At 39.6% G+C, this 23488-nt stretch overlaps 1 protein-coding gene across 1 annotated transcript; it reads left to right on the top strand.

Annotated features, from left to right (window-relative positions):
• The first annotated feature begins 1291 nt into the window (after positions 1-1291).
• On the top strand, positions 1292-22739 carry ANXA5 (annexin A5). Its single transcript, XM_065736849.1, has 13 exons — positions 1292-1395; positions 1483-1532; positions 8542-8626; positions 9737-9831; positions 11444-11557; positions 12308-12398; positions 13323-13402; positions 13800-13856; positions 17498-17591; positions 18475-18570; positions 19095-19153; positions 21208-21330; positions 22352-22739. The coding sequence occupies exons 2-13, from the start codon at positions 1524-1526 to the stop codon at positions 22412-22414; spliced, it is 966 nt and encodes a 321-aa protein (XP_065592921.1). The 5' UTR covers positions 1292-1395; positions 1483-1523; the 3' UTR covers positions 22415-22739.
• Positions 22740-23488: the final 749 nt, after the last annotated feature.

Below are 23488 nucleotides of genomic sequence, written 5' to 3' on the forward strand. Positions count from 1 at the left end.
GTGGTCAGATGCCGTTGCTAAATAACTTGTTAGACTAATATGCAACTTTATCTAGATTATTTAAAGGCTTGTTGTATTACTTGTAAAGCTTAACAGATACATTTATGTCATTAAAGACAATGTATCTGCATATTTGCTGTAACAGATATTACTAAGGATTTCAAAGTGAAGACAACTAGAGCTTTATTAGTTTCTGGAAACCTGACTGATTGTTCAAATAATACTGATAGAACCTTTAAAAGTTTTCTCATTACCCAATAGCTGCTCCTTATCACATGTCTGAGTCACCAACTAAGTTTGAATTTCGTTTGGCTGCGCTCACATCTGTGGCTTTTGGCATTCAGAATGCGATTACCTCTGTTCATGTGCTTCCGTCTATGCAGCAGGATTGTGAAGTGCATTAAAGAGGGCACATTTACACCTTTTTGTGCCTGCACATGTGCCTTCTAGTCAGTAAAGCTTGAAATGAGATCCTAGCGTGACCTGTATCTGCTCTGGATACAGTCGGAGGGAGAAAAGGACATTCACTTTCCCAGAAAGGGATGGGCGTGTGCAAGCTCGGCTGTGCTTAACCTGAAAGCAACAAGTCTGAACTTCAACTATGATTTTTGAAACCATTTCATAACTCAGTGTTTCCTTGAAAACGCTGATCCTACATCTAATCCGTGTGTACATTATTATGAGCGTCTGACTATTCCCTTCGTGCATCTTTTGGTATGCGTAGAGTGCCGCTTCAATAGACTAGAAGAAAATCAGGCTCTTAGTGAGGAAATCAGGGCACTTTATCCAACCATTTGGCCCTTGGTCCTGTAAGTAAAGCCAGCTGGGTTGGTTTCATGTTTTTCCTGAACTTTATGCGCACTAGAACAAGAAATAATGGACAGAAGATTTAAATTTACACCACGATCTATAAAGTCGGTGTTTTCTGAAGAAAAACATAACTCGCTTTAAGGCAAACACGACCACGGCACGTTGGAAATCTCATGTAATGAGATAGCGTCTTATTTTGCCAAAGGCGCTAGATTCCATGTGCGCTGTGTTTTTATTCCTCCTCGCATCTACCGCCCAGCTGGATTGCGTTGGTGCGGGTGAGGGAGCAGCTCACGGAGCAGCCGCGCGGCCCGTCCACTCCGCACCCGAATCCCTTTGTATGGACGCTTCAAAAGTGAAAACCCTCACGGGGAGTTCCCCGTCCGAGCTCACGGTGCTATCCCGCGGGGCGGCCGCAGCCACCGCCCGCCGGAGGCGGCCGTGGCTCTCCGCCCGCCCGGGGCGGTCCCTGGCCCGGCCCCCGGGTGGAGCAGGCAGCGGCGGGGCCGGATCTGGGCTCTTTTTCTGCGTCTCACTCGGCGCTCCCTGCGGCTCTGGGCGGCGGCGGCTCGGCGGACGCTCGCGGTGAGGGCGCCGCCCGCGGCGCGGGGCTCGGGGCCGGGCGGGGCGCGGGCGGCGACAGGGCGCTCACTGTCGCGTCTCTCTTTGCAGACTCGGACTCAGCTGCAGCCCCGATCCGGAGAACTGCGGAGATGGCGAAGGTGAGACGAGAGGCATCGCGGAACGGCCGCTCCTCGGCGGTGCTCCCCTGCCTGGCTGCGGCCGGCCCCCGGCTCTCCAGCAGTTTTTGGCTTCTTTCTGGTCTTCCTTAAATCGGCCCATCCCCAAGCCCGGCGGGGGATGCGGAGAGGAGGAGGACGGGGAAAGTGGCCGATCATGTGAGGACCACGTCATGCACAGCTCACTTCTCTTTTTTTTTTTTTTTTTTTTTCCGTCAGTTTCCACTAATTTGGCCGACTTTTCGGGACCGTGGGTTTAAGTAGAGCCTGGGCGGAGGCGCTTTCCGCTGGAGGAGGGAGGAGGAAAATCCTGGGGCTTGGGCGGTCCTCATTCTCTCGGTATTTCTGCAAGCTTTGTAGTCGCGAGTACGGCGCTGCCGAAGCTCTGCCTTCCTTCGCAGCGCACTGCTGCTGTCCCTGAGCTTGAGCCTGGAGCGGGGCTTGGGATACGAGTCGGCAGCATCGCTCGTATATACCCTCCGCGCTCTGAACGACACAACAGGAGCTTAGTTGCTTATCTGTGGGCTTTGTACAGCTGCAGCACGTGCAAGGTACTTCCCAAAGGTCGCGGTGACTGCGGTGCTGTACCGTAGTTCCGTGGCAGTTGGACTAGGTGCTCTGTGGTCCCTTCCGACAGAGATATAACATTCCATTCCGAAGTAGTAGTAGTATTTTAGCTAGGGCAAAGTATGAATTACATGAATAATAACAGCTCATAGGAGTATCGTTAAATGAAAGTGAGCTGAGTCAGTTATTTATTATTCATAAAATGATTTGACTCGTGTTTGGGATTAAGTGCTCTCAGATGAATGTCTAGCTAAGTTGATAAGGAAGACTAGCACTAGAGCATGACAGTGAAGTACGTGTTTGTGCTGTGATTTGTCTCCCCTTTTGAAGGGATTTTGCATTTAGAGAAGAGAATATCATTTGTTATTCACTACTTTGCGACTGGTGCATGAACTGAGTAGATGATGATGAGAATTGCTGCTATTTGTTTATATGCTTAATGTATGAATTGACAGCTAGTTAAGAAGGGCTTAAGAAGGTTCAGAGGTAACTTCCTCTTAGTAAAAGTGCACATTTGCAATTCATTTGTAGTCTGTTCCACCGAGACACAAATTCTTGATCTTTGTTGAAGCCCTTGGAGCTATCAGGTCTTGTACCAGGGAGGTCTTGCCCTCCAGTTCCTACGTTCAGATGTCTGCTTCCCACTGACTTCTGTAGCACTCTGCCTGTGAGGTTATGCAGCCAAAAAAGAAAGAGTGTTAAAGCTTTGCAGACAGTCATTCCTTTAATAAATAAATAAATAAATAGTGTGCTCTGCTCCTCATGGCAGATATCTGTTTTTAAATTTGTTGCACCATGGAGTAATGGCTGCAAAATGAAAATAGATATCAATAAATAACAAAATATAGAAGGTCAATTATCAGTAGTTATTTATATGTGAAACCAAAGATTCATCATTCAAAAAGGCTGCACAGCACAGTGTACTGAAGCACAATGTAGATTGGCTGAAGAATAAAGCCTCTGAGGGAGGTGAGTTCTTTGGAGTGTCTGTCACTGAAATACTTGTTCTTGCTGAGGAATGGCAACAGTTGTTTTTTTTTCCCAGGTTGTGGAGGGATTTTCTGTGCTCCATGTCCAGGAGAAAAAGTTCATTCATTTAGTGGAAAAACTGCAGCATGCCATAATGTGCTGTACAAACTGATCTCTCCATGCCTGAATTTTTTCCTTTCTCTGGAAAGATATTGCAGTCCTAAGATGCAGGTTTTTTTTTCCTACACGTCTGTACACATAGTGGTCACTGTTTAATGTATAGATGTGTATGAGACAGTCCCTTCCCACTTGATAAACTACCTGCCTTCGAAGTGCTACTTTGTGCTTGCTTATTCAGAAATCTTCTAAGAAAGTAACAAGAATATTTTCTATATGCGGGGTTGTGGACTGGTCTGTTTTGGCTTGTTACTCCCAAACTTTTTGTGGTGGCTGTTTTGTGTCTCCATTTATAAACTGCCAGGAAAGGACCGCTTGCAGCTGGTGCAGGTGTAGCTGCTGTGTGCTGTACTGTGGTTTCTGCTCTGCCAACCTGTGTGTGACTTGGAGCACAACGAGTAGTATCACTAATTTCAGTGTAGCTTTAGAGGGTTATTTCCCACATTCCAAATTGCCGACTCTTTTCCAAGGCTGGGTCACAAGCAGCTCATTGGCTTTGCTGGGGTTATTTGTGAGGACAGGTTCTGTGACTGTTTTGTCAAGTGCTGGCTCCCAGGTTGCTGTTGCTTGATCTTCTCCACTTTCCTCCTGTTTCTACCCTCTCTCCTCACTCCTGCTCCCCCCTTTCTTTTTCTACATTCTCTGTCCTTGATACCTCTATGGTATGCTGAGTCAGAGTTCAACACAGATGTTGAGTAATTTCACTTTGTTGTGTGAAGTTTAAATATAGTAGGACAGATGTGAATGCAGTCTGCTTCCCAGAGCTTATTCTTTCCATTCAATGGTAGATCTGAAGCATTACTAAACTTAGAGGTGTTTTGTGGAATTGACTTAGTTGTGTATTGATACTATCTGTGTGCATGCTCTTAACAACATCACTCCCATCCTACTGCTGTTGAAATTTTGATAGGCATGTAGAATCTCATTCTTACATGATGTTGGCTTTTAAGTGTGCTTTTAACAGGGATCTAGGTCTGGGTTTTGGTAACCCTTAAAGGCTTTTTTTTACTAGAGTGTTTACTGGTGGGCACTGTGTTGTGCTTTGTCTGCAAGATGGGTATGCTTACGTGAAAAAAATCTCAAGTTAGTCTTTCATTTATTCAAGCACACGTCATTCTGGGCTCATTTTGGTGTCCTGAAAATAGCATGCCTTTTTTGTTTTTCTGGAGGACATTCTCCATTTCCATTCTTGCTCCTCCACAGTTCTCCTGTGCTACCTGGTAAACAGATGGCAGATTTAAATAAAAATCACCCTGCATGCCACCACTGCTGCGCTACTTGCTGAGATTTCTAGCAGGAAACTGATGAGTGGCTATTTCTGTAGCTGCTGTGTAATATTGTGACAGGGTGGTTAGCTCTTCATGAGTGGGAAACCTCGCTATTAAGTGGGTGTAGGGCAAGAGTAGCTGGAAATAAATCTGGATCAGTTAATATGGGTTTTTGTTTGCAAATAATGACTACTTTCTATAGATAGAGGGTAAGCACTGTGAATAGGAAATTGTGTGCTTGGTAGGAAAAAATAAAAGAAACCTCATTAGTTGGCTGTTGTTGATTTTAAGATAATGCTGTTACCAGGATATGTGGCCACATGGTATCAAATTGTGAAGGAAAGTCATCTGTTGGAAAAATAAAAATAGCTCCGAGGTGCTGCTGGGGAGCAGTTTGCCTGATGAGGTTGTCTTGTCCTTCTACAAACTTCTGCTAGAGCAAAATAAACAAAAATGTGAAGGGAACGTGAATTTCCATACTGTAGGGGCTTGAGCTAGATCTTCTCTTGCTTCAAAGTCTTTTGTTTTCTTTCCACTTTGCCTTTTCTTTTAATGCCAACTCTTTGTATACAGAAGCTTCATTGGTCCTTGTTGGCAGATGTCTTGAGAAAATAGAAGCTGTTCTTTATTTCTAGTGTACCATCTCAAACTGTTTCCATGCTACCCATGATTGCTTAACAGTCAGCATAGTGGGGTATGTAGAAAGAAAAGAGCGTGGTCAGGCTTTGGGTGTTACAAACCTTCAGTATTCTTTCTGTTGAGATCTTGCCCGTTGTTGTCTTTTTTTGTTGTACTGCCCTCTGTGTAGAAAGCTGTTTTCTACAGCTTTCTTTCTTTCGTAAAAAAGAAAGATTTTTACTAGGTGATCCAGATTACAAATAGATTTATATAAAAGTTGATTTGTTTTCCTTTCCATTGTTCTTTGGGTGGGGAGAGGAACTGCTCTGAGGGAGGAAATTACTGACCACAATAATAGTGTCCTATGAGGCTGTAGTTTTATAATGCATCCAATTTCCACAAATGGCGAGCTGCTTTCTTAGAAATGCTATGAGTAAGACATTTTATTTACCTCTGTAAAAAAAAAAAGTTATGAAGTTTGTAAATAAATACTAAATTTTTGTCTTTCAGTTCATTGTTATTCATGTTAGGTAAAGATGGCATAGCAGTTGTAAAGCTGTGATCCATCTACAAAGTCTAGTTTGTTTTTGATAAAGATGAAACTACTTAGTGTTTATACTAGCTTAGTTGTCTGACAGATGTGTCAGGTCTCTGTCAGAAACTCTCTTTTATCAATCTGTTATTTTGATGGAAACATCTAGTTCATAGTTCCTACTTCAGATTTTCCGTGTCTGTGAATTCACTTCAGTGGTTCAGGCAGTGATGATGGCTGTGAACTGGCACTTGCTCTCTATTTCTGTGACCCAAAAGTGTTGCAATTGGGAAAAAAGATGCAGCTTTTCCCTCCCTGGACTCAGTTTGTTGACACTGCTGATCTTTTGCCACTGCCCATCGATTTTTGCAAATACGAAGCTGAGACTAGGATAACTGATAAGGGCACTCCTTGGGCAGTGGTGTGTTTTGGATGAATTTGTGATTGTTACTCATAACATGAGTTACGCTGCTATACCTTGATTGCTTGTGGCTTGATTGCCACAGGTCTGACTAGGGCCCATAAAACTATGCTCACAGTTGTCTTATATGAACAGTTCCTGCTGCTGTTTGTGCTTCATGCGCACCAGTGTGCAGTATTAAGGTCAGCACATGTAGCTGGAGGTTCTGCCACATAGATGCTGTGTCTGTGGTACCCAACAGTTATCTTGAATGGCAGAGCTACAGCAGTATTTCTGATTGGCAAATTAAATGTCACTCCAGTATTGCTTAAGGGTGATTGTAACCTGCTTGAATAAAGTGTGTGGAATGTAAATGGCATCCGGACATCAAGAAAACTTTTATTTTACAGTTGTACCAAACACTGTAATCAGATCTTGTCTATGGTGAGATTTTCCCCAGTGTGTTTTGAAAGAGAGTTAGAGAAGATTTTGTAGTTAATAAAAATAAAGTTAATGCAGAGTGACTTGTAATCTAGTATTTACTATTTGGACATACTTTCTCTAGAACAGCCAAAGAGAGATGTTGGGCTGTTGTTGCAAGGCTTAGGAGGCGCTTAGGGAAATGCTGCTTGCTTATAACAAGATAAGCCAAGAAAAACTTTAATGTAAAAACCAGTAATTATTTTATGTCAGATAGACTGATGTGACAGGGATTTCTAAAGGATAATAATGGTAGTTCTGTAATATTGGCTATATAGGAAGATATGAAGCAAAGCAGTAGGAAATACCCTTTCAAATAACTCCATTTTGGCTGGTATAACTATAATGAAGGAGGGAGAAAATAAACTCAGTGCTTATCTATTCTAGCAGATTTAATTCAATTTTATACAACTGATGCTTAGATTCATGGGATTTCTTCGTGAAGATTTTTTTGAATTATCTAGGAAAAGGACACTAAGTACAGACTGATGCACCTATATTTGAAATGATGCCTAAAAACATGCTTATAATGTTTTTGTTGTAATGTTTTGTTGTTGCTGTGATGCTGAAAAACAACATTTTTGGGAAATAGACATTTTTTTGGTGCAAACTGGCTGTTAGAAAGCATTAACCAGGAAGAAGTTTGTTGTTGCTCTTAAGCGTGGTAATACTTTGTGCTCTGAGTTTCTGATACACAATGGGGTAAACCCAACCCGTTACTGCTTGTGTGCTGGGAGTGTTAGGAATTCTCTGATACCAGGTGGCCTGAGGGGCAGTCATGTTTCAGGGCAGTTTCTGGTTAGTGCTTTCCAGTTCTTTTTTCTCTGTGCTTTTCTGGCTGACCTACCCTAGATGAGTACATTGACTGGAAACTAAAGCACTGTGAGGCTGAACTTGCTAACTCAAGGGAAACCTTGTGTCACAGGGACCAGATGGCTGTTCTGCCTGTGAAATAATCTGGCCTCAACCTTTGTGGGTTTCTTTGCATTTTCTTCTATACTCTTCCTCGAGAGTGGAAAAGTGCCCTTCCTATGCTGATTGCTACTTCAGTATGACTATACCTACATGGAAATTTTCTCCTTCCTCTGTTAGAAATCCTCCCTGTTCCCAAAAGCCAGCTGTTTTCCTGTTTGGCTGTTTCTTGACCTCTGTAGTTTGTTTTGTTTTTTTAAATTATTAATTTTGATTATATTTTAATTACATATATAGAGAGCACAGTAGATTGTTAAACTGTCACATTGTCACATTTAAATAAAGGCAAGACTTTTCTCTATGGGTGATGAATATCTTTCTGTGTTTGACCCAAGCAGAGACTCCCTGAAAAATCATTTTCCATGGAAACCTAGTTGAGTTACGTTTGTGGATGGGATGATCTTTCATCTTTCTTTTGAATTGTTTCCTTTTAGCTGTAACCTACTATGATAAGTGTAACTGAATCACTTGAGTAAAAAGGTGCTTATGCCAAAAGAAACATGATGGAAAGATTGGAAGACATTGTACAGTCTGATGGGTTTCATTTGCAGCAGGATGGAAAGAATCTGTGATACTGACTAAATGCTCCAGCAGGCTTTTCTTGAGGAAAATAAGTTCCTATTTCCAAACATGTCTTGGATCTCTGTGCAGCTTTTCTGGCCTGTGTGGTCCATGCAATTAATTTCCCAAATTACTCTAAGATATGATAGTTTCAGTCATTGTTTTGCATTCAGGCTCCAGTGTTGTCAGAACAAATTCTGTAAACTACCTTTATGCAAATAAACCTAAATTTAGCTGGTCTACTTCTGAATGAAAATATGGCAGAACCTTTATCAAGAGCTGCTTTTAAATGCCCACAAATTGCTACTTGGACAGACAAATGCATGAAAAATGCTATTTGCTTTTGAATCTTGGATTCAAATTTGATCTGAGCTTGCATATGGAGAATTGAATGACACCTTCTATTTCATGGCTTTTTTCCTTTTTCCCACTCTCCTTTTTCTCTAGTATACAAGAGGTACTGTGACAGCATTCTCTCCTTTTGATGCCAGAGCTGATGCAGAAGCCCTTCGCAAGGCCATGAAGGGAATGGGTAAGAAGAATTTATTTTAGGAAAAGGAAAGGGCTTTCACTCCTGCTTTGAATACATCCTTTCTGAACTAATTTTTTATATTAGCAGAAAAGGGTAACATGTGTCCACATGCTATGAATGACAACCTCAGAACTGCAGAAGTCTGGACGCATCCTAGTTCTGACTGTGCTGCCCTTAAGAATGTTTATTTTTAGATTAACACAAGGAAAAAGGATGGCTTGGGTAGACCTTATTTAAAAATTAATACTCCACAGACTTCTCTACACATGGGGTTTTATTGCACAGTAAGTTAGACTATTAATTGAATAACTGTGGAAAATTATCGCAGGATAGTATGAGCTCTGTGCTCATACAGACACGTGGCAGCTCCTTTGGTCTGGAAGTGGGTAAGCACATTAAAATTGTGATCAAATACAAAGCACACAGAATGGAGGTAGACTAAGGAGTGGTCTGTTAAATCAGGCTGGAGCTCTCTGCCTCAAATCTTTGCTATGATAACAAATCCTAATCAATACTTTTGAACCTGCCTGTGGCAGTAAGCAGGGAAGGGGAAAATGGTATGCAGTAAACCTCAGGTCTGTTGACAAATTCAGTACAGCTAGCAAAATGCTATGCTGTGAGGATTGCTCTGTAGCCTATTGTCTATAAAATAGATGATAGCTTCATACTTCTCTACCCTGGGATTTTTAGGAGTACTGGACTGAGTTTTTCTGAAACTTGGCTGGCCATATGGTCTTAAGTAGACATTATATATACAATGTATAGTATACAATGTCTTAATACACTCTTAAGACTCTTGGGAAGCCTGAAAGCAAGGCTCTTTTGTACATTACAGACTGTGACTAAATGTTTTCTAACTTGATAGCTGGGGTTCTGGGAGCACTGCTTTGAACCAGGCCCTGATGGGGAGCAGTAAATGGCAATGCATAGGTCCTCCAGCTGTATTTTTGCTGTAGCAATGCACCCAATGTGGTGGCTCAGCTAGAGGTCTGGAGTTGTTATTATACAATTTTGCCCTGTTTAAGTTTGTGCTACTTTTGTGGTTTGTTTTTGTTTGTTTGTTTTCTTTGGAGTTCATTTATAACTATTTCTTGTTCTTTCTAACTATAGGGACTGATGAAGAGACTATTCTGAAGATCCTTACCAGCAGAAATAATGCTCAACGTCAAGAAATTGCATCTGCTTTTAAAACACTATTTGGCAGGGTGAGAAAAAGAAAAAAAAAAAAAAAAAAAAAAACAAAAATCCTCCAGAAATTAGCTGTATGTATCCATTAACAATTACTTAAAATGGTGAGGCATATTTATCATGGTTTCTGTAAAAGGCTCCTTTGAAGAAAATCTAGTTTAGCTATTGTTTTCCCTCCACTCTCATATTCTTAATGGCTGGCTGGGGTAGAATACTTTTGGAATAATTAGAATAATTTAGATTATTAAAAGAAAAAAGCAGTGGTTTTTAGTTTTTTTTTTGTATACTGTTACAATATGCCTTAGGTTTTAGTGCAAAAGCTTGCATAGTTTCTTCTTAGTATGTTTCTAGTACTGGCCTCATCCTCACTATGGAAGGAATTATCAAATATTTTGACTTAATATCTGCCACATAAAGTGATAGCAGGAAGATAATTTTTTAGAGGTAGAAAATGTGATAGAAACAAAGCAGTCTAATATCGTAGGAGAGGATGACATCAAATATATTGGTAGAGAAAGCCATAGCATAGTTTAAAGGAAAGACAGCTTGCTTTCCTCCAGCATTTCTTTATTACACTCTGGTTAACCGTTACTTAAAATGGTAAGTGCAGTTAGTCAGTAGCATTTAAAGAATTTTTATGTTAAATTAAAAAACAAAAACAGGCATAGCATGATATCCCACAACATCTTTCTCACCAAACTGGAAAGATATGGATTTGATGGACTGCCAATAAAGAACTGGGGGGATGTAAGGATGAAGTACAGCCCTGCCAAAAAGGACCTGGGGGTACTGGTGGATGACAAGTTGCACATGAACCAGCAGCCCAGAGAGCCAACCGTATCCTGGACTGCATCAAAAGATGCATGGCCAGCAGGTTGGGAGAGGTGACCCTGCTCTTCTGCTCTGTGCTCGTGAGGCCTCACCTGGAGTACGATATCCAGATGTGGAGTCCTCAGTAACAGAAGAGACCTAACTGTTGGAGTGTGTCCAGAGGAGGGCCACAAAAATGATCCAAGGAATGGAGCACCTCTTCTATAAGGACTGATGAAACTGGGACTGTACAGCCTGGAGAAGGCTCTGAGGTTACCCAAGAGAGGCCAGTGACTTTCAGTATATAAAGGGAGGATGTAAGAAAGATGGGGCCAGGCTCTGGTGTGATCTGCAGTGAGAGAACAAAGGGAAATGGTTTCAAACTTAAATAGGCTACACTTAGGTTGGTTATAAGGAAAAAGTCTTTTACAGGTGGTGAGGCACTGGAATAGGTTTCTCAGGGAGGAGGTGGATGCCCCATCCCTTGAGATGTTCAAGGACAGACTGGACAGGCCTCTGGGCAACCTGATTGAGCTGTAGGTGTCCTCGTTCATTGCAGTGGAGTTGAACTAGATGGCCTTTAAAGGTCCCTTCCTGCTCTAAGGATTCTATGATTCAGGTTTGCCAAATGCACAAGCATTGTTTTTTCCCTGCTTATCTGATTACATTTGTTTCAGTTCATGTACCAGATAAAACAAAAAGAACCCTATCCTGTGTCCTTTTTGATGCATCTCCAGAGTCTTCTAACTTGCAGGCATGTGTAGTGTCTGTTTGAAATGTTTAGTCATTATTCATTATAGTACTTCTGTTCTGCATTAGGATCTTGTGGATGACCTGAAATCAGAACTTACTGGCAAGTTTGAAACGTTGATGGTATCTTTGATGAGACCAGCATATCTTTTTGATGCTCATGCACTGAAGCATGCAATCAAGGTAAGAGGGAAAGGATTGCATGTGTTTTATAAAATTGTTGTTGGTATTTTGTTGTGTATTGGAATGAACATTCAATTGGTAAAGGAAATGTTAAGTTCTTCTTAAATTGTAGGATGGATTGTATGTTGCAGTAAAAAAAAAAAAAGCACTGTATTGTTATCAAGCATTGCTTTTCTGAAATCACTCCTTTTGTAGTTTGAACAGCAGTGGCTTTTCTTATAGGCAAAACAGATGTGGTAACGAGATATTACTTTGACCTTTATAAGTTTTATCCTTGTGAAAGTGAAGAGTGCCTGTTGTGGCTACATGTAATGAGAGGGCAGCAACTATTTGAGGGTCTCAGTTTACAATTCTATTGTTTGTTTGTGGTAGAAGAGAGACAAGGTTTAAACACAGCACAACTGATAGAAGGGTAAAGATCAGTGAAGTATGTGAACTAGTGCTAAGATGGAAACCATTCAGTTGACGTTCATGTCATTGACTGTGACAGTGAAGAACTAAGATGTCTGAACATGGAGGGGCTCATCTGAATCCTACAGCAGTGAGCTTTTTTAAGAATTGGGTTGGTTTTGCAAATAATCATGCCAGAATGGAAATAAAAAGTTCCCACCTCTCTGCTCCCAATGTGAGATAATAAGAAGAAAAATTTTCTGTTTGGTCCAAGTGTATAAAGTAATACTTGTTTTTTGATTGTCAAAGGGAATACTTATTTTTATGTTATCAAATTGACTGTTTCTTCTTGCACCTTAGGGAGCAGGAACCAATGAGAAAGTGTTGACTGAAATTCTTGCCTCCAGAACACCTGCTGAAGTGCAGAATATTAAACAGGTTTATATGCAAGGTAAAATTCAGTATAGAATAAAGTTCTGGGTTCATCTGTCAGTTATTTCAATATGATTTTAACACATTTCAAACAAGACCTATCTGTGAATGGAGCTGTGAGTCCAACAAATGGCTTTTTGTTCTGCTGAGCTAGAAAACTTCGTGTTGCTAGAAACTAGTATTTGGATTGTAAACAAAAAGTCCTTTTTATTTTGGGCCTATGGCTACAATATGCAAGGTGTTTTTTGCCATGTACTTAGAATTCACTCAGATGTATATCTGAAATCTATCCAGAGATTTCTGTTTGGAAATCAGGAACCTGGTATCACATAAAGGAACAGGATTATTTTCTATTATTATTATTATTATTATTATTATTATTATTATTATTATTATTATATCATTTTGTTAAAATGCATTTATGATAAGCAGCTTTTTGGCTGTCCACAAGAATATGTGCATTCACCCAATGACTGTGGGGTTAATCTTTCTAAGGCAGTTTTTAATGCAACATGTAATATCTGTCCTGATTCCCAGCACACAAGAAATTCTCATGTCTTAATAAAGTGTAAGGCAAAACTTAGAGTTCTCAAGGACAGAATTTATGGCAACAAGATTTTTCTGGGCTATGCTTGTTGAAAAGACTGCCATGCTTCACTGTAACTCCAGTTCTGTATGGTCATTGAAGAGCTGACCCTCTGTGTGTCACCCTATATTTCAAAATATTTTTAGCAGTCTGCTAATGCTAGGTGTGAGGTGCTATCTCTTTTATCTTTTTATGGTACTGTTAGGTTTTAAGGCAGAATATGTCCAGTTGTTAAAACTGTTGTTGATGCATAATTCCACAAGCTGCAAGTCAGATTCTCTTTCTACTTTTCCTTGTTTTCTCATCAAAATAGTAAGGAAATCTGTAAGGTGGTGAATGAGTATTGCTCTTTTGCAGAGTATGAGGCCAACTTGGAGGATAAGATCACAGGAGAAACATCAGGCCATTTTCAGAGACTGCTGGTGGTCCTGCTGCAGGTATGTATCCCTTTGTATGCATGTATGTATGATTTTCTTTCTTTTTTGCTGTCTGATGTTCACTACTTATTTTCTGCTTACTGGCTAGGGTTTGTAGGCATAGTGATAGGCAGGATTGGTACTGAAACTGTTAGTTCCTCTTAAACTACAGTCTTGAGCGCTGTTTTATAGACTATTTCTACAACTCTGGCTTGGAAAGTTTCTGTGGTGTTCATGGAGCAGAATGTCTACTACGTAGGTTTTTGAAGGCAATAAGGCAAGCAGAAAGGAAAAGTGAATTTGATTTGGGGAAGGTGCGTTAGGGATTGCCTTTTTACAGTAATTTTTACAGGCTCAATGTAACAGTTTGGTTTTTGATTCAACTATCAGTTTAACAGATTGTAAAATTTTTCCTTAGGGAAATAGAGATCCTGATGGCAGAGTTGATGAAGCTCTTGTTGAGAAGGATGCTCAGGTGGGTGAATGACTCTTTTGAGGGGAGAAGCATTTCTGCCAGTTCTCTTGCAAAGACCGTACACAAATATAGTTTAAATTACAGATATATTTTTTTAAGATTGTCCTTTTTTTTTTCTTTTTTATTTATTTTTGAATAAATTTTGCTGTGATTTTATATGTTCTAGAGGAAAAAAATGAAAAAATTGGATGTTGGAATCAAGACTTTTGTGTTTCAGTGTAACATCTTGTATTTGTGATAAGTCACTAGGAGAGAAAATTATGATTGCTGAGGCTTTGTGATGCTGAGACTCCACTGCTGAAAGACTCGGATGTGCTATCAATTTATTCTTTAATGTTCAATTTGGGCTTCTCTAAATTCAGTCATTATGTATCAAGTGTTATGTCCTTGTCGTGGGGAAATGTTAATGCTAATCAGTGAGGGATGTCTCTAGGGAAGGTAAAACAATAAAAAGAAAAAATATTCCAAACACCCCATGCTGCTGCAAAAATGACAAAATGACAATCCAATAATTTTTCTCTGTAGAGTTTCTAGGGACACACCTGTTCCCATTTGCGAGTATTTTCCTTGACTTGATTGCTGATAATTAAATTGTGTTGCAGATGGGAAGAGGAATACTGGCAGTAAATAACATCCTTGAAGAAGTCTTCTGCTAGATTCTGTTGACTTTGTTGTAGGTATTGTTAGCAGCTGGAGTACAGAATGAATTTAATGCAGGTTTTTCTCAACTGTTTCAAATAACTCCGGGTTACATATTTTCTTTCATAAATTGTCAGCTAAGATGGAAGAAAATAAATGGATTGTTCAAGATGACAAGGAGGAAAAGCAGAATACCAGTTCAATTAAACATTCTTTTGATAGTAGAGCAAGACAGAGACATAGGCCTATGCCAAGAAGATACTTTGCCAATTTTTTGTTATGCAAATTCAGGAAGCATCTTTCTCTTTCCATTAAAATTTGTACAGAGCCAACCAGAGCCTGGTAATTAGTGAAGCAAATATCTATATCACTAAACAGACTGCTTCATGAAACTATGCTGGATTTACGTAGCTGGAGAAAGTCATGAACCACAGGCCTTGTTAGATAGATGCCTCTTTGGCCATCTAAATTTAAGAGGCACCATACTTAAATATAGAAAAATCCCTGCTTTTTTAAAATGTTCTTCATGGTCTGCTATGTACATTTGGATTGAGGTGGGACCCATACGGGGCAAGGTTCTGTCACATTTCTCCTAATGATGTCTTTGCGTTCAACCACTAACATAGGTGGAATAGATTCAGAGCATTTTCTAATGATTATTGCCAGGTGAAGATGGTCAGAACTGAAGTATGTCACTGTGCAAATGCAAGATTATTTCTGGCTTCCAGATGTTTCCATTGATTACTAGACATTATGGCAAGGATATGAAATACTAGAGTGTAACTTTTTTTTTTTCAGTGGTAATTTTCAGTGATCTCAGACAAAACAAACATAAATTAATTAAAAGTGGTTGGGAAAAAGGCATTTGAGATGGTATGGATATGCAGGGAACTTGTAAGTTTTTTTTCCTAAGAATCCTGAGAAGAGGAAGTTTAACATTTTGTGTTGCTTTTTTAAACTATGTAGCTGAGGTACATTTTGAGTATTGTATAGTAGCAAAGCATGTGAAAACTTCATACTGCAGTTGTAAAAATAGCTAAGACTTCTTTATTATATATTAACTGTTGTTCCTGGAGGCCTGGAGGATCTCCCCTATGAAGAAAGGCTAAGTGAACTGGGTCTCTTTAGCCCTGAGAAAAGAAGACTGAGAGGGGACCTGATCCAGGTTTATAGATATCTGAGGTGTGGGGACAAAGTGTTGAGGCCAGACTCTTTTCAGCAGTGTGTGGAGACAGGACAAGGGGGAACGGACAGAAACTGCAGCACAGGAGGTTCTGCACGAATGATGGAGCACTGGCACAGCTGCACAGGGGGGTTGTGGAGTCTCCTTCTCTGGAGATATTCAAGACCCACCTGGACGCCTACCTGTGTGACCTGGTGTAGGGAACTGCTTTGGCAGGGGGGTTGGACTCTATGATCTCTTGAGGTCCCTTCCAACCATTATGATTCTATGATTCCTGGCAATGATAAAATCAGTAGGAGTAGCACCTGGCTTGTCACCTGTTTTCAGTTTCCTTGTAAATGAGTGGGCATATCCCTAGTAGTAAGACTCCGCTCTGATTTAACAGGTATTTGAACCATTATACTTTGAATACTTCTTGGGATAGCTATTAAACTCACTGGTAACTCAGCTAAGGGGGACTTTATTTTTATATTGTGGTGGGAGAATGTGTTGAGATCTATTATTAGTAATTAAAAAAACATTTAGAGGAGCCTCTTAAATCAGGCTTGATGAGTGTGCTTTGGTTATAAGACGTTATTTCTAAAACTCAATGTTTGTAACAGAGTCTTTACTCCCTGTAAACATAAGGCTGGGAACTGCAGCCTAGTTGTTAGCAACCATTAGAACTAACATAAAATGACATTCACAACTTTTAGTGCCTCCAAACAAATGTGTTTTTAGAGTTTTGAAATGCCCTAGTGAGACTTCACATTTGCTACTGGATGAAGAGCTTAACATATGCTATTTTGAACTGGCTATCCTTGCAGTGCCTGAATAGCCCCTTTTTCCCATCCTTTTGCACTCTGATGTTTAAAAAAAGAATGTTTTAATTCAGCAGCCACAAATGCACTTTGAATAGGACTGTGGGACAAACAGAAATAGGAAATTCATAATGTCACATTCCGATTTTACTACGTGAGCAGATGGTTGGCCAACAGCATTGCTAAGGGGCAGATGTGGCTGTATGGGCTTTTCTAGGAGGTATTTGATGACCTCAGTACAGGTGGTAACTGTTTGCCCCTCTGAGGAGGGAGGGGAAAAAGCTATTTACTCTTACATACAAAACCTTTTTCCATATGTCCAGTTTAGCTCGCAATTTGGAAAAAGGCTTCTGAGTTTTAGACAAAGGAAGTAATTTCTTTTTTTCTGATTCTTTTTTTCCTGATTATTTTTCTTTTCTTCTTTTGTTGTTTTTAGAAATTTGAATAAGCATTCTACGTTACTGTAGGCTGCTAATAGCGTTCAGACTTAGCTGAAGAGCAATCACTGTGCTCTAACATGATCAAAATCATGTAATTTTATGTTGGTTAAGAATTTAGCATCTCACAGATTTGTTTCTGAGAGCATTTGAATTCCTTTTGGCCCCTTTATTTTGGAAAACTCTTGAGCCAAGTAAACATAGTTCTCCCATTGAGATGAGTCATATTATAATAAAGTTTTGCCAGTTTGATTTAGAAGAGTGGAGAGAAAAAACAGTATTAGGAATGGATTTTATCTCTTAGATTATCTTTCAGAAAACTTGAGGCTTATGAAAGGAACTATGCACACATTCAATTTTAGAGCCTTAAGCAGTATTACTCGTGTAAATGCTTTCACAGTCAATTTCAGAATTTATTATTTGTTTGTTTCCAAAGTTACTTTAGTATTTGATCTCATCTTTTCCCTCCAGCTATTGCAGATTGTTAAGTGTAATGTTCCTTAGAGTGAGACAGGCGGAACTTCACAACAGGAAGTGTGAACTCATAATAAATGCTGTTTTGTTCTCTTCAATTTACAACAGGTCTTGTTTAGAGCTGGGGAGCTGAAATGGGGAACTGATGAAGAAACATTCATCACCATCTTGGGAACTCGAAGCGTTTCTCATTTAAGGAGGGGTATGTGCTATGGTTCACATATGACTGAAGACTTCTGACTGATGTCCTGGAGTTACCCTGATGATATTAAAAATGGTAGTTTTCTTTCTGGTACTGCATTGGTCAAGTCCAGCAACTTTTGTTCACTTTTCCCTTCTTTTTAATACTTTTTGTTTTCTATAATTTTCCTCCCCCATAGCAAGAAGCAGAGCTGATCTGCTGCTTGAGGGAGTGGTGCAATAGATATGAGGGACAGCTGGAGTGCTTCTTGCTGAATGCATGTTTACATTTATTTTTGAATGAGGTCATGGCAATACAGTGACAATAGAGTCTGTTATGAGTCTCATTATCTGAAAAGATTAGCAAGCCCTGTAAAGATAAACCATTTCATAGGAGCATGTTTTATTAGCTCTTAATAAACAAGCATTAATTTTTTTTCTGCTCCTCACCTGTTCATAAGTCTGTTTTACTTAGTCACTTAGGCTACTGGAATTAATGATCAGTAAGTTTTTCCTTGGTTCTCCAATCTTTGTTTTCACTTTATTGTGGATTCACTGGATTTTCAAAGCTAGTTTTATTTTCAAATTTTTTAATTCTTTTTGGCAATAAAGTAGTCCTAAAGTTTGTTTTGATGTATCCAACATGGTCTAACATGATAGGAAGATAGTATATTCAAAACTATTGATAAGACAGCAGTTTTCTTTGAATGCAGAATAGTCTGCCAACAGGATAGCTTGTGTGAAGCTAAATTAATATAGTAACCCAGCATAGAAAAGGTCTCAGATTCAGCATTTGAACAGTTAATAATAAGATACAGATGGCATTAACCTGTACTGAGGAGGATTCTGGAAAAAAAAAAAAGCTGACAAGTTGTGTGACTGTAAGTGTTTTCTCTATTTTCCAGTGTTTGACAAATACATGACTATTTCTGGCTTTCAAATTGAAGAAACCATTGACCGTGAAACCTCTGGTGATTTGGAGAAGTTGCTTTTGGCAGTTGGTAATTACAGTCTTAACTGGCCTTCTTTCATATACTCCCAACCTCCTTAAATTGCAGTTGTTACAAGATTTGGCATGAAAACATGGTTCTTTCTTAAGTTACACACCTGGGGTCTATTTTTGTATTTAGAGAAGAAGCCTTCACTCTTTTGTTATGAGATGGGGGCAAGGAACTGGGGGGTGGGAAAGAATGGGGACAGTGGTGTTGCAAACTGTATTCTGTTCAGTAATGTGCACTGCCACCAGAAAGTGAGACAGAGCTCTGCCTTTGGTTGAATTCTTGGGATCCCACTTACAATACTATAGCAGGTTTATAACTCGGAGTAGAATTTGGCTAGTGATGTTTCTTTTCTATTATAACTCCTAGTTCTTAAAAGTGTAGTGGAAGAGGAACAGTCTAGCTAATGTATACTTAATTTTACAAACTGGAGAGAATGATACAGAAGTGCACAACTTGACTTGTCAGTGGAAGATTGCCTTGTGGTTGAATAACAATCAGTAATTTAATCCTTTGCCTTTTTTCAGTGAAATGCATCCGAAGTGTGCCTGCCTATTTTGCTGAAACTTTGTATTATTCCATGAAAGTATGTATATATTTTCCATATGTCACTTTCCATCTCCCCTGGCTATTGTTCTCCTTTTCACTTGTTCATCATTTCTTTTTTCACTGCAAATGTCAATGACATACTCTATCACTAAACATCACTAAGGTTTGGAGTATGCAGATCTGGGACAGATCAGTTCATATGCTTTTTTTGTTTTTGTTTTTCCCTGAGCTCCCTGTAAGTTTCTCCAGCCATAAGTAATTTACAGGGAGCATCAGTTTTATAAGCTGTTTTTGACATTGATCTTGTTATAATGAAACATGTCTGGCTAGATTCACTGAGCACCTTCAGCTAAATAAAGACTTCAGTGCCTTTATTTAGGTGGTGGATATACTTAGGAAGATGGCCGAAGCTGAACTGCAACTTGTGCAGATTTATTGCTCTTTACTTTGGATGTGAGTGTTTACAGACTAAAGGTGCAGTTAACTTTGAAACACAGATGTAATGACTGTCCTATTTTGAAAAGGAAAAGAAACTTGTAAGGGAAAAACAAGCACAATTTAAATAGCTATAAAAGCTTTAGCAGGGGAACCCCATCACTCGCACAGCTGTGTTTTTCTTGGCCTCGCCTTATCTTAGATAGCAAGAGATAAGTGGGGAATCTGTATTACTTACATTGATGAGGCTGGTAATCTTTTGTTTTCAAGCTTGTTATCAGCTTCCCTGAAGACATCCTTCCCTCCTTCCCCTTGCTGAAAAGCGATGAAGTGTGTTTGTTACAAATGGTTGTGGTTGTGAGGTGTCAACATGAGAACTAATGAAAACAGAAGAAATGGTAGCTTAATTTTTAAATGCTGCTTTACTGCTTTTACAACCATCAGCATAAAATAAGGCTTAGATAGAAAATACAAAATATGCTAGCAATATGCTGACTATTTTTTCTTATTGATCTATTTATTTATTTTTCAAGGAACGCAGTAGAAAACTTTTTCTATGGATTTAAGAATCTTTTCAGTTTCTATGATGACATGCTTTACTAAAGCCTATGGATGAGATACCAGATTTTTTTTCTTGTTTAATAAAATGGTTAAATCTTTCCATAAGAGAGAATTTAATCGTTCAGAAGTTTATTAGAAGAATTTATACTTGTAATTTAGTAGTTTGATATGGCTAAGTTCTACAGTGCGTCTGCTTTCATGACAAGATGGAGCAGAGCCTAGTTTTTACCAGATTTCAATATCAAATCCTACTCAGAAACAACTGGACTCATGACATAACTTCTGAGCAGCTTTAGGGCACTTTTAGATGTAACCCAAGAATGTTACACCCAGTCGAAGGATTGAGTGGCCATGGACATTAGGCTGAAGACGATCGTGGGGACTCTTCCAAGTCCTTCCTTGAGGTGCACTAGCAGGTCAGCATGTGACAATCTGTATTGCTTCAGCTTGTGTGGAGTCTGACATGTCTGAGTAGGAGGGGTCAGGATGTTGGCCTGGCAGCGTTTGCTAGTGCAGACACTTGGAATATTGAAAGCAAGATGAATAAAAGAGTTGCATGGTTGGAAAAACCATATGAAGTTTGCCTTCTGACAAACAGCTGGATAACTTGTGGAATGGACTTGTCTGCCTGTGCTTGCTGTATGATGCCACATGCAGTCATTGTTGAGATTTATGTACCCACTTCCAGAACTCACTGCAGTTCTGCAGTCTGAGACTTCACTGAAAAAATGATTTGTATGTGATTCTGGTTGTAGTGATCAGATATACTACTGTGTAATCTTGGCACTGGAATGTTTTAAATTTCTCTGGGCATTCACAGTTGGAGTCTGCGAAAACGAAACACAAAATGAGAGGGCTGATTGTGTGGCGCTTCTCAGAGTTCTGGGGCTTAGAGCACCTTGCATTGCTGGTCCTCTATTGTACACACTGCAGTGTGGATGTCTTGTGGTACTGTCCCATAAATTCTGTTTTGGTATAGAAATGTAATGCAGGAGTGTTTTGAGATACCACTTGCTTTTTTGTTTTTGTTGTTGTTTTATTACAATATTTGTCGAGAATGAACATATAGCATAATATTTAAACCTTTCTCTTAAGGGGGCTGGCACTGATGATGATACCCTGATCAGAGTCATGGTTTCAAGAAGTGAAATCGATCTGTTGGATATTAGACATGAATTCAGAAAGAATTTTGCGAAGTCGTTGCATCAGATGATTCAGGTAAAACTGCCCTTTTGTTGTCAAGGGAAGTAGGGGTACGTAAGTAACTGTTTTCACTGTTCATGAGAGGGGAGCAGTGATGCTGTACAGCAGAGCGCAGTCTTGAGGTCAGCCAACAGTTGGATTGCAGTTTTGTGAAGTACTAAGCAGCGTCATTTAAGTGGGAAGCATCTCTTCCAAAAAAATAAAGCTTTCTCCCCCCCCCCCCCGCCTAGTATTCACTAGGAGGACAAATGTGGTCTTCCCAAAATTACAATTACTTTTTTTATTTTTTTTATTATTTTTTTTGCTTTTGTTCTTCCCACTTCTAGTTCCTGCTTCATTCCCTTTTTCTTCTCTGAGCTCCTTCTGATTTTTAATGCTTTAGAAAGGATGCTGGCTCCAGAGGAATAGCACTGAGGAGGAATAGCATTGAAAAGCTATGATCGTGATGTGGAACCTTTAGCTCATTCAGAATTAGGAAGAAATTTCACTGTGGTATAATTGTGCCAAAATCTCCATTGACTGGATGGGAGGGAGTAGGAAGGGTAAGAACTAGCAGGAAATCCAAAGCTATCTGTGAGAGGATTGTCATGTATTCGCTTCAAAGTTAGCTCTCATATGTTTTTTTTTTTCCTAGTAATGCTTCGGGGAATATTTAAGTGCTCTTATCACTCCTTATGTGATGCTCCCTCAATTAGGCTGGGTTACAACATAGAGGTTGTTGCTTTTGGTGCTGCTTCTAGTTTCTTTGTTTGCACTTTCACATTTGCAGTTGAATGGTTTCTAACATGCAGTAGGCAGCTCAGTCCTGCTAAAGGTTTCAGGGGCGTTCATTGTTTCTGAGCTTCTTTCTCCATAAATGTAACTGTCAGAAGAGGCAGAGAATTTCTTTCTGCCATTCCTGAGTTGAGAGTCATCCACTGATTGCATTTCCTGTGGATGGGACAAGTGTGTAATCTGTTTAGTTTTCCCTTGGCAGCTGCTTTTCCTTGCATTTCTGTGGCTGTGACTCATGGTGACTGGTTTGTTGTATTAACAGAAAGATACGTCTGGGGACTACAGGAAGGCACTCCTGCTCCTCTGTGGTGGTGAAGATGAGTAATGGTGGCAGCGACATGAAGGATTTCTTGTACTCCAGCTTTGCAGCCCTTTAGTTAGCATGCCTAGCTAAGTTTTTGCATCTTGATGCTTTATGGCTGTTTGCATGTATACTCGTATCACACGTATTAAAAATGAACACATTACACCCAACTGATAATCGGTCCCTACTCCTCAGACATCCCAACCTCTGGGAATTTCAAGTGCCTTCTGGAAGTATGCACAAGTCCTCGTGGAAGATGAGTACTGAACTCAGAACCCAGTTCTTTGCAAGTGTTTTGCTGAAAGGTGAAAAAAAGATAAAAATCATGTATTTCCACTAATAGTGTATTTCCACTAATAATTTAAATACTTTTTTTTTTTGCTTTTATTCCTTACATTTCCACTGTATCTTAAGCTAGTTCTAACACTGCAAATGAAGAGAAGATATCCTTTGTTTGTAATAGTTGAAGGAATTTGTAGGACATAATAAAAACAGTCATTGGAAATCTAAAGAACCAATAAATCTTGTTTTTTTCCCTCTTGGCACTGTTGTATGTGGTTTTCAATGGGCAAAGATCTGTTTTCCTTTTCATTTAATTCCACTGCTTGAAAGAATTGACATATTTTTCCTACTAGTATGCAGGTTTATAAATATATATATTGTTTTCCAGCTGCACGTCATGATTTTGAGCTTAGTAGTAGGCAGTATATTGTTGCTGTTGTGATGCTGCTATTCAGTATAGCTGGAATATCAGATTATTGATACCTACTGAGCACTGCATTCTCATTTTGTGCTGCTATCTTTTCTTGTTCTCTTTTCTCCAAAGTTAAGAAGGGAGGAGAGCTGTGCCAGAGTAGAACAAATTTGCTGCACTTGTAGAATGAATTGAAGGTTTCTGGGGTAGGCACAGGTGAAGAAGTTGGGTGGAAAGTGGCCCATACTTCAAGGATCTTGTGTGGAAAAAAAGGATTTTGCAGCACCTTATCAGATTAGCAGTGAGCAGAGCACAGTGCTAAAGAAACACCATTCTGCTATATAAGCTACCTTAAAATTGCTGCTTTTATTTACCATTTATGAATGGCTCTGAAAATTAAA

This window comes from Cyrtonyx montezumae, unplaced genomic scaffold, assembly GCF_038088225.1.
Source record: "Cyrtonyx montezumae isolate F1298 unplaced genomic scaffold, pur_monq_1.0 scaffold_2, whole genome shotgun sequence".
Taxonomy (NCBI): Eukaryota; Metazoa; Chordata; class Aves; order Galliformes; family Odontophoridae; genus Cyrtonyx; species Cyrtonyx montezumae.

Bases quoted from the DNA above. Each gene is read 5' to 3' on its own strand.
- ANXA5 (XM_065736849.1), top strand. The intron at 13,857-17,497 runs GTGGGTGAATGA...AATTTACAACAG, and splicing joins TTGTTGAGAAGGATGCTCAG to GTCTTGTTTAGAGCTGGGGA. The intron at 21,331-22,351 runs GTAAAACTGCCC...TTGTATTAACAG, and splicing joins CGTTGCATCAGATGATTCAG to AAAGATACGTCTGGGGACTA.